Source organism: Bombina bombina, chromosome 5 (genome assembly GCF_027579735.1).
Source record: "Bombina bombina isolate aBomBom1 chromosome 5, aBomBom1.pri, whole genome shotgun sequence".
In the NCBI taxonomy this organism is placed as follows: Eukaryota; Metazoa; Chordata; class Amphibia; order Anura; family Bombinatoridae; genus Bombina; species Bombina bombina.
The window spans coordinates 591,262,346-591,281,023 of NC_069503.1; the positions used below are offsets into that span (position 1 = coordinate 591,262,346).

At 38.8% G+C, this 18,678-nt stretch overlaps 1 protein-coding gene across 1 annotated transcript in view; it reads right to left on the reverse strand.

Moving 5' to 3' along the window:
• LOC128660625 (epidermal growth factor receptor) overlaps positions 1-18,678 on the reverse strand; it is a 374,881-nt gene that overhangs the window by 59,674 nt on the left and 296,529 nt on the right. The window contains exon 13 of the mRNA XM_053714556.1: positions 4,130-4,262. Within this exon, the coding sequence (XP_053570531.1) occupies positions 4,130-4,262 (133 nt within the window). The remainder of the gene's footprint in view (positions 1-4,129; positions 4,263-18,678) is intronic.

Consider the following 18,678-nt stretch of genomic DNA (forward strand, 5'->3'; position numbering starts at 1 on the left):
ATAAAGAAATAATCAAGTTTGGAATAAATAGAACATTTCTTCTATGTGAAGAACATTGGAATTTTGAAATATTATTATTTCATGTAGGGTTGAGCGCACTTGGTTAAACATATTGGGTTAGCGTGTGTAGTACGGGTGCTAGTTTCTTTTTCAGTTTCATGCTCCATTGAAGTCTATGGGGGATACGTTAACGCGGTCATAATATTCTAAGTTCCACTTTTCGTGCACGGCCGCTTTATGCTTATTGCAAATTTTTAACTTCAACTCGTAATATGAGCGCAACCCGTTGCACGCAAAAAGCATGCCGTCCAACACTGTTTACGTTAGGGATAGAGGAGCAGTGAAACACTGCTCTCTAATAGTGATGTCGCGAACCTTAAAATTTCGGTTCGTGAACGGCGGACTTCGAACGTCCGCTACTGTTCGCGAACCCGCACCGAACCACTATTGACTTCAATAGGCAGGCGAACTTTAAAACCCACAAGGACTCTTCCTGGCCACAATAAGTGATGGAAAAGTTGTTTCAAGGGGACTAACAACCTGGACTGTGGCATGCCGAGGGGGATCCATGGCAAAACTTCCACGGAAAATTAAATAGTTGATGTAGAGTCTGGTTTAACCCATAAAGGGCCTTAATCACCTAACATTCCTAAAAAATTTTTGAATAACGTGCTTTAAAACATCAGGTATGATGATGTATCGATCAGGTAGGGTAAGGGTTTACGCCCCCGCTTCACAGTGACACAACCAAACTACCCCGTGTAATGCACCGCAAACAACTGCAAACAGCCCATTTGGCACACCACAAGATTAGATAGATTTGATAGATAGATACATAGATTACATAGATCAATAGATGCGATACACATATGAATAGATAGCAAATTACATAGATCAATAGATGCAATATACATTTGATAGATACGAATTACAGTAGATCAATCGATGCAATATACATTTTGATAGATACAAATTACATAGATCAAAAGATGCAATATACAATTGATAGATACGAATTACATAGATCAATAGATGCAATTTATATTTGATAGATACGATTGATAGTTACATAGATTCGATAGATAAATAGGACAAATTTGATAGATATATAGATTTCCCTGACAGAGTATAACGATAAGACATGCTGTCTGGGACCCGTGGGTGTGTTAAGTAGTACTATTTTTAGCAGTTTACTACCTGTTCCTCCCCTATCGGGGGGAGGTCTATATGGCCTGCATTTTTTGGAACAGGGGAGATGGAAGAAGATGATTGGGGTCTGTTCCTCCTACTTCAAATTTGGACCTAAACACAAGTGGCTGTCTCAAATCAGTCTGGCCACGAGATAGATAGATTTGATAGATAGATATACATAGATTGATAGTTTAGATAGAATCGATAGAAGATAAATAGATCGATTTGATAGATATAATAATTACCCTGACAAAGTATAATAATAAAACAGCGGTCTGGGACCCATGGTAACTAGGTTGTGTTAAGTAGTACTATTCTTAGCACTTTAATCCCTGTAACTCTCCCCCTATCGGGGGAGGTCTATATGGCCTGCATGATTACCCTGACAAAGTAATAACAACAAAAACATGTGGGTCTGGTACCCATGGTAACTAGGTTGTGTTAAGTAGTACTATTCTTAGCACTTTAATCTCTGTAACTCCCCCTATCGGGGGAGGTCTATATGGCCTGCATGATTACCCTGACCAAGTATAACAACAAAAACATGCGGTGTGGGACCCATTTTTTAAAAAAAAAATATTTACAGCTACTGTTATAACAAATATGATTGGTGGCACTAGTTGGCAAGTGGGCATGGCACACACGCTGGGAGGCAGGCAACTGCAATCAGATTACACTAGCTGACTGATGTTTCACAGTCAAAAAGTTTTTTTTTTTAAATATTTACAATACTGTTATAACAAATATGATTGGTGGCACTAGTTGGCAAGTGGGGCCTGGCACACACACTGGCAGGCAGCAGGGCAAGTGCAATTCAATTGCACTAGCAGGACTGATTATTCACAGTCAAAAAAGTTTTTATTTTAAATATTTAGACTACTGTTATAACAAATATGATTGGTGGCACTAGTTGGCAAGTGGGCCTGGCACACACGCTGGCAGGCAGGCAACTTCAATTAGATGAAACTAGCAGACTGATGATTCACAGTCAAAAAAAGTTTTTATTTAAAATATTTAGACTACTGTTATAACAAATATGATTGGTGGCACTAGTTGGCAAGTGGGCCTGGGCACACACTCTGGTAGGCAGGCAACTTCAATTAGATGACACTAGCAGACTGATGTTTCACAGTCCAATAAGTTTTTTTAAAAAATATTTACACTACTGTTATACAAATTTGATTGGTGGCACTAGTTTGGCAAGTGGGCCTGGCACACACGCTGGGAGGCAGGGCAACTGCAATTAGATTACAACACTAGCTGACTGATGTTTCACAGTCAAAAAAGTTTTTTTTTTAAATTATTACAATACTGTTATAACAAATATGATTTTGTGGCACCAGTTGGCAAGTGGGCCTGGAACACACGCTGGGAGGCAGGCAACTGCAATTAGATTACACTAGCTGACTGATGTTTCACAGTCAAAAAAGTATTTTTTAAAATATTTACAATACTGTTATAACAAATATGATTGGTTGGCACTAGTTGGCAAGTGGGCCTGGCACACACGCTGGCAGGCAGGCAACTGCAATTCAATTGCACTAGCAGACTTATGATTCACAGTCAAAAAAAGTTTACACTAATAAATTTACACTAATGTTACACCAGATATAAGTGGTGGAAAACAGAGCTATTAATCACAGTATATGATGTGGGCCTGACACACAGGCCTGATGGAAAATGAAATTAGATTACACTAGCAAAATGATGTAAAAGTTTTTTTTTTTTTAAATTTACACTAATGTTACACCAGATATCAGTGGTGGCACAGAGCAATTAATCACAGCATATGATATGGGCCTGACACACAGGCCTGATAGAAAATGAAATTAAATTACACTAGCAAAATAATGTAAAAGTTTTTTTTTTTAATTTACACTAATGTTACACCAGATATCAGTGTGGCACAGAAGACTTAATCACAGTATATGCGTGAGCCTGACACACAGGCCTGATAGAAAAGAAATTAGATTACACTAGCAAAATGAGGTAAAATTTTTTTTTTTTAATTTACACTAATGTTAAGCAGATATCAGTGGTGGCACTAATCACAGTATATGCTGTGAGCCTCAAAATTACAAATAATAAAAAAAAAACGACTGAAGTTATAGCCCTAAAAATGCTTTTTGAGCTGAAGATCTAGCCCTTAAAAGAGCTTTTTGGGGTGCTGTCCTTACAGCAGAGATTAGATGAGTCCTTCAGGACTGTAGTGGACACTAAATACATTAGCCTAGCTATCTATTTACCTGTGAGGGAGTGTCTGCTGATGATTGGCTCAAATGTGTCTGTAGACTGTGAGATACAGGGTCAAAGTTTCCTCAATGATGACGAATAGGGGGCGGATCAAACATCGCATATGTTCGCCCGCCGCGGCGAACGCGAACAAGCTAAGATCGCCAGGAACTGTTCTCCAGCGAACTGTTCGCGACATCACTACTCTCTAATCCCTCAGCTAGGTCATTAATTAAAGTACTGGAAATAATTGGTTGCAATACTGATCCCTGTGGAACCCTACATATCATTTGAGTCCAAGTAGAACATGACCCATACACTATAAACTCTTTAACCAGTTGATTATACACGTGTTAATATCTTTCTTAATTTTCAGACCCCTAATTTTGTAGAATATTCTACCATGTGTAGTTGTATCAGAATCTTTTGCAAAATCCAGATAAACCACAGATCAACTAAAACAGTGTTGAGTAATATGAAAAAAAAATTATAATAACTGCTGGGGCTGAAAATGATGATTACAAAGTAATTTAATGAGAAAGGAAAATATTTTGAAGTAGAATTTTAGTTTTCTGTATGGGGCGTGTTTCCAGGCTATACCATGACAGGTTGCAATATTAGTAGCAGTGTATATGAGGCTGTTGTCATTAATTATCATTTTATGAATCTATTTTTTTTAAAAAAATAATAAAACAATAAAAAATACCCTGTAAGAATGTTGCAGGTCTTTACACATTCTTTTCCACGACTAGAAAACTTGCAGGTGAAGCATTGAGAAGGTCCAGGTCCCCAGCATCCCTCATTGGTACATAATTCATCACAAACGTTTCCTTCTGCAGCTAAAACATAAAAATAAACCAATAAATAAATAATTAAAGAAATAGAAAAACAAATAAATAAATGACAAAGCAAATAAGTGAAATAATATTATAAACTAGCAAATTAAACTATAATAGTAAAGAAAAAGAAAAAGGAAATGTTTCAGACCACATTTCATTTGATTTGATTTAATAAAAAAAAAATCATCATATAGAGCTTGGGATTTATTTTTTTTTCAAAGCAATTCTGCCATTATACCATTATTTTCTTATGCCTGAGAAAACCACTGTACTAGCGAGAAACGCGTTGTATTTTATTAGGACTCTAAATATAAATGTTTTAACTCTCAATTTTGAAAACAATTGTTTTATCCCTAAAACAGTTTTATATTAAAAATTATTTTGCTGTTTTAAACACACACCTCTGGTCTACATGTGTTAAATCTTGAGAGAAGAAGTAAAAACCTACAAAAGTGTGTGTAACAAAAAAGCACTCTACATCTCTTATCAAAGCCTAATTCCAAAATTAATTGGTCCAATTATGAATAGCTAGGAAATGCTTTTCAATGCCCACTAAGGGGAAAACAAAATGGGGGGAGGGGATGTAAGGTTAAAATACAAACTTTATTAGTTACAAGTTAATATAGGGAAACACCATTAAAATTAATAGTGATGTCAAACCAACCCATTAAATTGTGAGTGGTTCCCGACAGGTAAATCACTGGCTAAGTTATTTATTCACTGTGATGCAAGGAGCAGAATTTTATCTCTTATCTGTCATATACTAAGATCAATTGTGGGGGATTATGATCTTTTAAATAATTTATTGACACTTAGTGGATCGTGTTCCCTTAGGTTAACAGAATAAACCTCTTACAAGATCAAAGTCTTAAATAAATTATGATATGTCCCCCCTAAATGTATAAATTGTGACTCAGTCCCATATGAGATAATGGTGACAGATTAATTCATATATGAAAACTACCATATATATCAAATAAATATAAAATTTGTCTTGTGATGGTTTCTCACATAAGGTAGTTAGCAATTGTACAAATATTGTAGGATTAAAGTGAGAATAGAATAGTTGTATAAATATCCTAGGATATAAGGTAAATTCTAGTGGAATCAACTGTTGTAATCAAAAATTGATTCTGAGATGAAATGTGTTTGCAACATATACGTTACACTTTTTAGATGTATATCTCTTTCAGTGCTGTATATTAATTATATGGAGACTATAATAGTCTGTCTCTAAAATATATAGCAGTTAAGTAGTATTGCCGATAATTATCCAGCTATATTGTTCTTATATTCTGAGGTGTCAATTATTTAGCGACTTATATTTAAATATGCTTTGTAGTAATCTTTGTTGGGTCAGTGAAATTATCCAACTTGATATGTAATTGTTTGTAATATTCTAGGGTTATTACAAACCCCCAAAACTACAACGTCAGTATTATTAAGACACGATTATGAGTTGCTTCTGGATTAAATAGGAACAATGAAGCTGATGTGTAACGATTGATGATTCACTAGATATCAGTCTTATACTGTTAAATACTTTCTATTCACATAAGATCATAATAAGCACTGAATGTGCCGTTTGCAATGTGTGTCAGACTTGACTAGTGAAATACATTTAATTTATTGTGTTAAATCTTGCCTATTTGACCTTCTGGAAGGGAGCTGATCACCACTGTGCAGTGAGCTGGAGCACTGAGAGTCTCCAGAACGAGCCTATCAGCACAACAAAGTGCTGCTGCATATTGTGAGTACCCTGCAGGGCCTGCTGAACCATGGGACCAAGTGGGTCCAACAGCCCAGGCGGCACTTTACAGGGGCCGGCATTTCAGTAACTGACTCAGTCACTGTGATAGCCAGAATACTCCTACTTTTCTGGGGGAATCAACATACACAGGAGCCGAGAGCGGCACTTCAGAGAGTCAGACTAAGGTATAACCCTCTTAGCAAGCAGTGACCACTGCAGGGATCGCATCTGCTCTACTGCCGGTACAGCCTTACAGTGGTAGCTGCAGATTGACAGACTGTGCTACTCCCCTGCCGAAGCTAGCTTTGAACATTCTGGCGGGGGCTGGGCTTTTGAAAACGGAGAGGACAGCTACTGCATGAGCGACATTTGTTTATGTTGTAAAATGCCTTTTCTGGCTGCCGGTGTAACCCCCTCCAATGCGTGTTTAGATAACAAGCAGAATGACAGGTAACACATTCATCCGATCTCCTGCTACAGAACGGAAATTTTAACTAATCCTTTTATTGTACTAAACAGGCTGCTTTGAAAGATTGGGGAAAGGGGAGGGAGATGTGGGACTTAAAGGGCCAGTAAACCTTAAAAAATAATGTTATATAATTCTGCACATAGTGCAGAATTATATAACATTATATCAGCGTTAGCTTTATACAACCTAATATTCCCTGTGTATTTTTATAAAAAAAGACTGTTTTTCAGACCCGCTCTCTGTGCTCTTCTGAGCGTATCTGTTTTTATCACAGAGCGCATCTGGCCAGCTGTCTAGTCCGGTTACACTCGGTGCAGCTCGCTCCCGCGGGTCTGAAAAACATAGTGCAGAATTATATAACATTATATTAGCGTTATCTTTATAAAAACTAATATTCCCTGTGAATTTTTTATAAAAAAATACAGTTTTTCAGACCCGCTCTCTGTGCTCTTCTGAGCGGTCTGTTTTATCACAGAGCGCATCTGGCCAGCTGTCTAGTCACAGCCCGGCCCGACCGCGCCATTACACTCAGTGCAGCTCGCTCCCGCTTTCAGACAGAGCAGGAGCGAGCTGCACTGAGAGTATTGGCGCGGTCGGGCCGGGCTGTGAATAGACAGCTGGCCAGATGCGCTCTGGGATAAAAACAGACCCGCTCAGAAGAGCACAGAGAGCGGGTCTGAAAACCTGTCTTTTTTATAAAAATTCACAGGGAATATTAGTTTGTATAAAGCTAACGCTGATATAATGTTATATAATTCTGCACTATGCGCAGAATTATATAACATTATTTTTTAGGTTTACTGGCCCTTTAAATGACCAGTAAATAGCTGGGGCCCGATCCGATATGCAGCGTCGCACGCAAAAGCCGTTGACGCCAAATTTTGCGCTGGTTTGGTATCACATATACGGCGTAAGCTAGAAGTTACGCTCGTATATTTCTGCCTTCGGCCGTAGTTTTTTGGGCCATAGACAGGTATACCAAACCAGCGCAGTTTGGTATCCAATATACAGCGTAAGGAATTACGTGGCGAAAATGGAGAAATCCTACTCCATTTTCACCTCGCCACAAATTGCAGGCGTAGTAAGCCTTACGCTGTCTATTGGAGCCCCGTAACTCCCTAAACTACCTGCAAAATAAAACCTAACACCTAACGCATGTGCAATGTCTATCTACCTGTCAACCGCGATCCCCCGCCGCAATCCCTAATAAAGTATTTAACTCCTAAACCGCCGCTCCCGGACCCCACCGCCACCTATATTAAATGTATAACCCCCTAATGTGAGCCCATACACTGCCGCCATCTACATTATCTACCCCCTAATGTGAGCCCCTTACACCACCGCCATCTACATTATCTACCCCCTAATGTGAGCCCCTTACACCGCCGCCATCTACATTATCTACCCCCTAATGTGAGCCCCTTACACCGCCGCCATCTACATTATCTACCCCCTAATGTGAGCCCCTTACACCGCCGCCATCTACATTAACTACCCCCTAATGTGAGCTCCTACCCCGCCGCCAGCTATATTAAAATTATTAACCCCTAATCTAATCCCACTATACCACCGCCACCTATATTAAATTATTAACCCCTAATCTAATCCCCCTATACCGCCGCCACCTATATTAAATTATTTAACCCCTAAAATACTAAACTATCCCTACCACTAAACCTAAGTCTAACCCTACAAATAGCCCTGAAAAGGGCTTTTTGCGTGACATTACCCCAAAGTAAACAGCTCTATTGCCAGCCCTTAAAAGGGCTTTTTGCAGGGCTTTGTCACAAAGTAATCAGCTCTTTTGCATCTAATCTAAATCCCCCTACACCGCCGCCACCTATAATAAATGTATTACCCTCTAATAGTGATGTCGCGAATAGTTCGCCGGGGAATAGTTCCCGGCGAACATAGCTTGTTCGCGTTCGCCGCGGTGGGCGAACATATGCGATGTTCTGTCCGGCCCCTATTCGTCATCATTGAGTAAACTTTGACCCTGTACCTCACAGTCAGCAGGCACATTCCAGCCAATCAGCGGCAGACCCTCCCTCCCAGACCCTCCCACCTCCTGGACAGCATCCATTTTAGATTCATTCGGAAGCTGTATGCTTAGTGAGAGGAGGGACAGTGTAGCTGCTTCTGATTTAATAGGGAAATCGATAGCTAGGCTAGTGTATTCAGTGTTCACTACAGTCCTGAAGGACTCATCTGATCTCTGCTGTAAGGACAGCACCCCAAAAAGCCCTTTTTAGGGCTAGAACATCAGTCTGCTTTTTTTTTTTTTTCCCTGTGTAATCTAATTGCAGTTGCCTGCCTGCCAGCGTGTGTGTCAGGCTCACAGCGTATACTGTGCCCACTTGCCCAGTGCCGCCACTCATATCTGGTGTAACAGTAGTGTACATTTAAAAAAAACAACACTTTTTTGACTGTGAAATAATAGCAGACAGCTGCCAGTACCCAAGATGGCCACCAATAAGGCAGATGGGGAGGGTTAGAGAGCTGTTTTGGGGGGGATCAGGGAGGTTGGGGGCTAAGGGGGGATGCTACACCACAGCATATGTAAATATGCTAAAAAAATAAATTTAAAAACCTTTTATTTTAGTACTGGCAGACTTTCTGCCAGTACTTAAGATCAGGGGGTCTGATGTGTCAGGTGGGAGGCTGATCTCTACACTAAAGCTAAAATTAACCCTGCAAGCTCCCTACAAACTACCTAATTAAAGGGACAGTCTAGGCCAAAATAAACTTTCATGATTCAGATAGAGCATGTAATTTTAAACAATTTTCCAATTTACTTTTATCACCAATTTTGCTTTGTTCTCTTGGTATTCTTAGTTGAAAGCTTAACCTAGGAGGTTCATATGCTAATTTCTTAGACCTTGAAGGCCACCTCTTTCAGATTGCATTTTAACAGTTTTTCACCACTAGAGGGTGTTAGTTCACATATTTCATATAGATAACACTGTGCTTGTACACGTGAAGCTATCTGGGAGCAGGCACTGATTGGCTAGACTGCAAGTCTGTCAAAAGAACTGAAAAAAGGGGCAGTTTGCCGAGGCTTAGATACAAGATAATCACAGAGGTTAAAAGTATATTATTATAACTGTGTTGGTTATGCAAAACTGGGAAATGGGTAATAAAGGGATTATCTATCTTTAAAACAATAAAAATTCTGGTGTAGACTGTCCCTTTAACCCCTTCACTGCTAGCCATAATACACGTGTGATGCGCAGCAGCATTTAGCGGCCTTCTAATTACCAGAAAGCAACGCCAAAGTCATATATGTCTGCTATTTCTGAACAAATGGGATCCCAGAGAAGCATTTACAACCATTTGTGCCATAATTGCACAAGCTGTTTGTAAATAATTTCAGTGAGAAACCTAAAATTGCGAAAAAATTTAATTTTTTTTTAAATTTGATCGCATTTGGCGGTGAAATGGTGGCATTAAATATACCAAAATGGGCCTAGATCAATACTTTGGGTTGTCTACTACACTACACTTAAGCTAAAATTAACTCTACAAGCTCCCTACATGCTCCCTAATTAACCCCTTCACTGCTGGGCATAAAACACGTGTGGTGCGCAGTGGCATTTAGCAGCCTTCTAATTACCAAAAAGCAACGCCAAAGCCATATAATTCTGCTATTTCTGAACAAAGGGGGATCCCAGAGAAGCATTTACAACCATTTATGCCATAATTGCATAAGTTGTTTGTAAATAATTTCTGTGAGAAACCTAAAGTTTGTGAAAAAGTGAACAATTTTTTTTTTATTTGATCGCATTTGGCGGTGAAATGGTGGCATGAAATATACCAAAATGGGCCTAGATCAATACTTTGGGATGTCTTCTAAAAAAATATATATACATGTCAAGGGATATTCAGGTATTCCTGACAGATATCAGGGTTCCAATGTAACTAGCGTAATTTTCCATGGGAGTTTTGCCATGGATCCCCCTCCGCATGCCACAGTCCACGTGTTAGTCCCCTTGAAACAACTTTTCCATCACTATTGTGGCCAGAAAGAGTCCCTGTGGGTTTTAAAATTCGCCTGCCTATTGAAGTCTATGGCGGTTCGCCCCGTTCGCCCGTTCGCAAACATTTGCAGAAGCTCGCGTTCGCCGTTTGCGAACGGAAAATTTTATGTTCGCGGACATCACTTACCCCCTAATCTAATCCCCCTACAACCGCCGCCACCTATATTAAATACATTAACCCCTAATCTAATCCCCTACACCGCCGCCACCTATATTAACTATATTAACCCTAATTATATTGGGGTTAATATAGTTAATATCGTTATTATATTATATATATTAACTATATTAACCCTAATTATATTAGGGTTAATATAGTTATTATATTATATATATTAACTATATTAACCCTAATATAATTAGGGTTAATATAGTTAATATATATAATATAATAACTATATTAACTATATTAACCCTAATATAATTAGGGTTAATATAGTTAATATAGGTGGCGGCGGTGTGGGGGTTTTTATATTAGGGGTTAATGTATTTAATATAGGTGGCGGCGGTGTAGGGGGATTTAGATTAGATGCAAAAGAGCTGATTACTTTGTGACAAAGCCCCGCAAAAGCCCTTTTAAGGGCTGGTAAAAGAGCTGATTACTTTAGGGCAATGGCCCGCAAAAAGCCCTCTTAAGGGCTGGCAATAGAGCTGTTTACTTTGGGGTAATGCCACGCAAAAAGCCCCTTTTTGGGCTATATGTAGGGTTAGACTTAGGTTTAGTGGTAGGGATAGTTTAGTATTTTAGGGGTTAATTAGTTTAATATAGGTGGCGGCGGTATAGGGGGGATTAGATTAGGGGTTAATTAATTTAATATAGGTGGCAGCGGTGTTGGGGGATTAAATTAGGGGTTAATAATTTAATATAGATGGCGGCGGGGTAGGGGGGATTTGATTAGGGGTTAATAATTTTAATATAGCTGGCGGCGGGGTAGGAGCTCACATTAGGGGGGTAGGTAATATAGCTGGCGGCGGGGTAGGAGCTCACATTAGGGGGTAGGTAATATAGCTTGCGGCGGGGTAGGAGCTCACATTCGGGGGTAGTTAATGTAGCTGGCGGCGGTATAGGGGCTCACATTAGGGGGTAGTTAATGTAGGTGGTGGCAGGTAGGAACTCACATTAGGGTCACATTAGGGTGTAGTTAATGTAGGTGGCGGCGGGGTCCGGGAGCGGCGGTTTAGGGGTTAATAACTTTATTAGGTGGCGGCGGGGTCCGGGAGTGGCGGTTTAGGGGTTAATAACTTTATTAGGTGGCAGCGGGGTCTGGGAGCGGCGGTTTAGGGGTTAATACATTTTTTATTATTAGGAGAGTGAGGGGGGATAGCGGATAGAGGGTTAGACCTGTCGGGCTATGTTTGGGAGGCGTGTTAGACAGTACGGGAGATTTAATAACTTAGTCAAGTTTTGTAGGCGCCGGCAGTTTCTAAAGTGCCGTAAGTCACTGGCGACTCCAGAAATTTGTACTTACGCAGATTTCTGGACATCGCTGGTTTATCAGACTTACGGCACTTTAGCATCTGACGCCGCTGTATATGGGATAGCTCGAGTTGCGAGCTGAAACTACGGGCGGCGGGGGTTCCCTCACTTGCGCCGCAAACTACGATCTACGATTGCGCCCCTGATTTTTTTTTAATTTATTTTAAAGTTTGTGTAGTTTAAATAAGTGAGCAGCATTTAGCGGCCTTCTAATTACCAGAAAGCAACGCCAAAGTCATATATGTCTGCTATTTCTGAACAAATGGGATCCCAGAGAAGCATTTACAACCATTTGTGCCATAATTGCACAAGCTGTTTGTAAATAATTTCAGTGAGAAACCTAAAATTGCGAAAAAATTTAATTTTTTTTTAAATTTGATCGCATTTGGCGGTGAAATGGTGGCATTAAATATACCAAAATGGGCCTAGATCAATACTTTGGGTTGTCTACTACACTACACTTAAGCTAAAATTAACTCTACAAGCTCCCTACATGCTCCCTAATTAACCCCTTCACTGCTGGGCATAAAACACGTGTGGTGCGCAGTGGCATTTAGCAGCCTTCTAATTACCAAAAAGCAACGCCAAAGCCATATAATTCTGCTATTTCTGAACAAAGGGGATCCCAGAGAAGCATTTACAACCATTTATGCCATAATTGCATAAGTTGTTTGTAAATAATTTCTGTGAGAAACCTAAAGTTTGTGAAAAAGTGAACAATTTTTTTTTTATTTGATCGCATTTGGCGGTGAAATGGTGGCATGAAATATACCAAAATGGGCCTAGATCAATACTTTGGGATGTCTTCTAAAAAAATATATATACATGTCAAGGGATATTCAGGTATTCCTGACAGATATCAGGGTTCCAATGTAACTAGCGTAATTTTCCATGGGAGTTTTGCCATGGATCCCCCTCCGGCATGCCACAGTCCACGTGTTAGTCCCCTTGAAACAACTTTTCCATCACTATTGTGGCCAGAAAGAGTCCCTGTGGGTTTTAAAATTCGCCTGCCTATTGAAGTCTATGGCGGTTCGCCCGGTTCGCCCGTTCGCAAACATTTGCAGAAGCTCGCGTTCGCCGTTTGCGAACGGAAAATTTTATGTTCGCGACATCACTACCCCCTAATCTAATCCCCCTACACCGCCGCCACCTATATTAAATACATTAACCCCTAATCTAATCCCCCTACACCGCCGCCACCTATATTAACTATATTAACCCTAATTATATTGGGGTTAATATAGTTAATATCGTTATTATATTATATATATTAACTATATTAACCCTAATTATATTAGGGTTAATATAGTTATTATATTATATATATTAACTATATTAACCCTAATATAATTAGGGTTAATATAGTTAATATATATAATATAATAACTATATTAACTATATTAACCCTAATATAATTAGGGTTAATATAGTTAATATAGGTGGCGGCGGTGTGGGGGTTTTTATATTAGGGGTTAATGTATTTAATATAGGTGGCGGCGGTGTAGGGGGATTTAGATTAGATGCAAAAGAGCTGATTACTTTGTGACAAAGCCCCGCAAAAAGCCCTTTTAAGGGCTGGTAAAAGAGCTGATTACTTTAGGGCAATGGCCCGCAAAAAGCCCTCTTAAGGGCTGGCAATAGAGCTGTTTACTTTGGGGTAATGCCACGCAAAAAGCCCCTTTTTGGGCTATATGTAGGGTTAGACTTAGGTTTAGTGGTAGGGATAGTTTAGTATTTTAGGGGTTAATTAGTTTAATATAGGTGGCGGCGGTATAGGGGGATTAGATTAGGGGTTAATTAATTTAATATAGGTGGCAGCGGTGTTGGGGGATTAAATTAGGGGTTAATAATTTAATATAGATGGCGGCGGGGTAGGGGGATTTGATTAGGGGTTAATAATTTTAATATAGCTGGCGGCGGGGTAGGAGCTCACATTAGGGGGTAGGTAATATAGCTGGCGGCGGGGTAGGAGCTCACATTAGGGGGTAGGTAATATAGCTTGCGGCGGGGTAGGAGCTCACATTCGGGGGTAGTTAATGTAGCTGGCGGCGGTATAGGGGCTCACATTAGGGGGTAGTTAATGTAGGTGGTGGCAGGTAGGAACTCACATTAGGGTCACATTAGGGTGTAGTTAATGTAGGTGGCGGCGGGGTCCGGGAGCGGCGGTTTAGGGGTTAATAACTTTATTAGGTGGCGGCGGGGTCCGGGAGTGGCGGTTTAGGGGTTAATAACTTTATTAGGTGGCAGCGGGGTCTGGGAGCGGCGGTTTAGGGGTTAATACATTTTTTATTATTAGGAGAGTGAGGGGGGATAGCGGATAGAGGGTTAGACCTGTCGGGCTATGTTTGGGAGGCGTGTTAGACAGTACGGGAGATTTAATAACTTAGTCAAGTTTTGTAGGCGCCGGCAGTTTCTAAAGTGCCGTAAGTCACTGGCGACTCCAGAAATTTGTACTTACGCAGATTTCTGGACATCGCTGGTTTATCAGACTTACGGCACTTTAGCATCTGACGCCGCTGTATATGGGATAGCTCGAGTTGCGAGCTGAAACTACGGGCGGCGGGGGTTCCCTCACTTGCGCCGCAAACTACGATCTACGATTGCGCCCCTGATTTTTTTTTAATTTATTTTAAAGTTTGTGTAGTTTAAATAAGTGATCACACAGATGTAATGATTTTATAATAAAAACTTCTTTTAAATTATATTTTAGTAGATTTCTGAATTCCCTCAACAAGCTTTAGATTTGCTAAATTTCAGCTGATCTAACTGAAGAGTTAGAGACCAACTGCACCATGCAAATAAAAGTAAAATAAGTGTGATTCCTTCTACAAAAAAAACAGTGCCTAAGTTGCTCTTTTGTATAGTGTGTATGTTGTTTTATTTTATTTTATTTATTTATTTAATTTTAAACTTTGTTGAAAATTTCTCACACAGAAAGTATAGGCTATACATCAGTCGCACCCATTCTTTTCTGTTGTTGCTTTCTTAAGTATTACAAGGACAGTCTAGATGTCAATAGTGATGCAAACCGCCATTGACTTCAATAGGCAGGCGAACTTTAAAATCCACAGGGACTCTTTCTGGCCACAATAGTGATGGAGTTGTTTCAAGGGGACTAACACCTGGACTGTGGCATGCCGGAGGGGGATCCATGGCAAAACTCCCACGGAAAATTACATAGTTGATGCAGAGTCTGGTTTTAAGCCATAAAGGGCATAAATCACCTAACATTCCTAAATGGTTTGGAATAACGTGCTTTAAAACATCAGGTATGATGTTGTATCGATCAGGTAGTGTAAGGGTTACGCCCGCTTCACAGTGACAGACCAAACTCCCCGTGTAACGCACCGCAAACAACCGCAAACAGTCCATTTGCACAACCACGAGATAGATAGATTTGATAGATAGATACATAGATTACATAGATCAATAGATGCAATATACATATGATAGATACAAATTACATAGATCAATAGATGCAATATACATTTGATAGATACGAATTACATAGATCAATAGATGCAATATACATTTGATAGATACGAATTACATCAATCAATAGATGCAATATACATTTGATAGATACGAATTACATAGATCAATAGATGCAATATACATTTGATAGATACGAATTACATAGATCAAAAGATGCAATATACATTTGATAGATACGAATTACATAGATCAATAGATGCAATATACATTTGATAGATACGAATTACATAGATCAATAGATGCAATATACATTTGATAGATACGAATTACATAGTTCAATAGATGCAATATACATTTGATAGATACGAATTACATAGATCAATAGATGCAATAAACATTTGATATATACGAATTACATAGATCAATAGATGCAATATATATTTGATAGATACGATTGATAGTTAGATAGATTTGATAGACAAATAGATATATTTGATAGATAGATTATTTCCCAGACAGAGAATTACAAGACGTGCGGTAAGGTTCCCAGAGGCAGTTGCGGCGCCAGGGGACGTGTATATGGCATGGATTTTCGGAACCGGGAGATGGAAAAAGATGCTTGGTCGGTCCTCCTGCTTCAAATTTGGGGCACTGCGCGTGCAATCTATTGTGACACCAGATATGAGTGGTGTGTTAAGTAGTACTATTCTTAGCAGTTTAATACCTGTTACTCCCCCTATCGGGGGAGGTGTATATGGCATGGATTTTAGGAACCGGGAGATGGAAAAAGATGCTTGGTTGGTCCTCCTACTTCAAATTTGGCCGAAACACAAGTGGCTGTCACAAAACAGTCCGGCCATGAGATAGATAGATTTGATAGATAGATACATAGGTTACAAAGATCAATAGATGCAATATACATTTGATAGATACGAATTACATAGATCAAAAGATGCAATATACATTTGATAGATATGAATTACATAGATCAAAAGATGCAATATACATTTGATAGATACGAATTACATAGATCAAAAGATGCAATATACATTTGATAGATACGAATTACATAGATCAAAAGATGCAACATACATTTGATAGATACGAATTACATGGATCAAAAGGTGCAATATACATTTGATAGATACAAATTACATAGATCAATAGATGCAATATACATTTGATAGATACGAATTACATAGATCAAAAGATGCAATATACATTTGATAGATACGAATTACATAGATCAAAAGATGCAATATACATTTGATAGATACGAATTACATAGATCAAAAGATGCAATATACATTTGATAGATACGAATTACATAGATCAAAAGATGCAACATACATTTGATAGATACGAATTACATGGATCAAAAGGTGCAATATACATTTTATAGATACGAATTACATAGATCAATAGATGCAATATACATTTGATAGATACGAATTACATAGATCAAAAGATGCAATATACATTTGATAGATACGAATAACATAGATCAAAAGATGCAATATACATTTGATAGATACGAATTACATAGATCAAAAGATGCAATATACATTTGATAGATACGAATTACATAGATCAAAAGATGCAATATACATTTGATAGATAAAAATTACATGGATCAAAAGATGCAATATACATTTGATCGATACGAATAACATAGATCAAAAGATGCAATATACATTTGATAGATACGAATTACATAGATAAATAGATGCAATATACATTTGATAGATACGAATTACATAGATCAAAAGATGCAATATACATATGATAGATACGAATTACATAGATCAAAAGATGCAATATACATTTGATAGATACGAATTAAATGGATCAAAAGATGCAATATACATTTGATCGATACGAATAACATAGATCAAAAGATGCAATATACATTTGATAGATACGAATTACATATATCAAAAGATGCAATATACATTTGATAGATACGAATTACATGGATGAAAAGATGAAATATACATTTGATAGATACGAATTACATAGATCAATAGATGCAATATATATTTGATAGATACGAATTACATAGATCAATAGATGCAATATACATTTGATAGATACAAATTACATAGATCAAAAGATGCAATACACATTTGATAGATACGAATTACATAGATCAATAGATGCAATATATATTTGATAGATACAATTGATAGTTAGATGGATTCGTTAGATAAATAGATAGATTTGATAGATATATAATTTCCCTGACAGAGAATTACAAGACGTGCGGTCTGGGACCCATGGTAAGGTTCCCAGAGGCAGTTGCGGCGCCAGGGGACGTGTATATGGCATGGATTTTCGGAACCGGGAGATGGAAAAAGATGCTTGGTCGGTCCTCCCGCTTCAAATTTGGGGCACTGCGCGTGCAATCTATTGTGCCACCAGATATGAGTGGTGTGTTAAGTAGTACTATTCTTAGCAGATCAAAAGATGCAATATACATATACGTGCGGTCTGGGACCCATGGTAAGGTTCCCAGAGGCAGTTGCGGCGCCAGGGGCGGTGTATATGGCATGGATTTTAGGAACCGGGAGATGGAAAAAGATGCTTGGTCGGTCCTCCTACTTCAAGTTTGGCCGAAACACAAGTGGCTGTCACAAAACAGTCCGGCCACGAGATTGATAGATTTGATAGATACATAGATTACATAGATCAATAGATGCAATATACATTTGATAGATACGAATTACATAGATCAAAAGATGCAATATACATTTGATAGATACGAATTACATAGATCAAAAGATGCAATATACATTTGATAGATACGAATTACATGGATCAAAAGATGCAATATACATTTGATAGATACGAATAACATAGATCAAAAGATGCAATATACATTTGATAGATACGATTTTAAGGAGTGTGTGTCACCATAAGCTTACTGGTGTGTTTGTAAAAGCTAGTCCTGAGTGAAATAAAGCAATAGTAGTAGTTCCTTCTGGAACAGGTAGTCCTGTCTGATTCTTTCAGTAATACCAGTTGCAGAGGTTCTGAACCTGCATTCTGGCTGCACCTCTCCCTGCAAGAGAGATCTGTTACAGAGTCTGTGGGCCTGTATGTAAAGAGCTGGCCTGCCTGAAAGGAGCAGCAAGGCAGAGAGATCTATTCCTGCCTAGAAGAAACCAGAGGGCACGCTACCTGCTGGAAGTGTGCAGTGAGGCAGAGGGATCTATTCCTGCCTAGAAGCAGACAGGCAGAGGGGA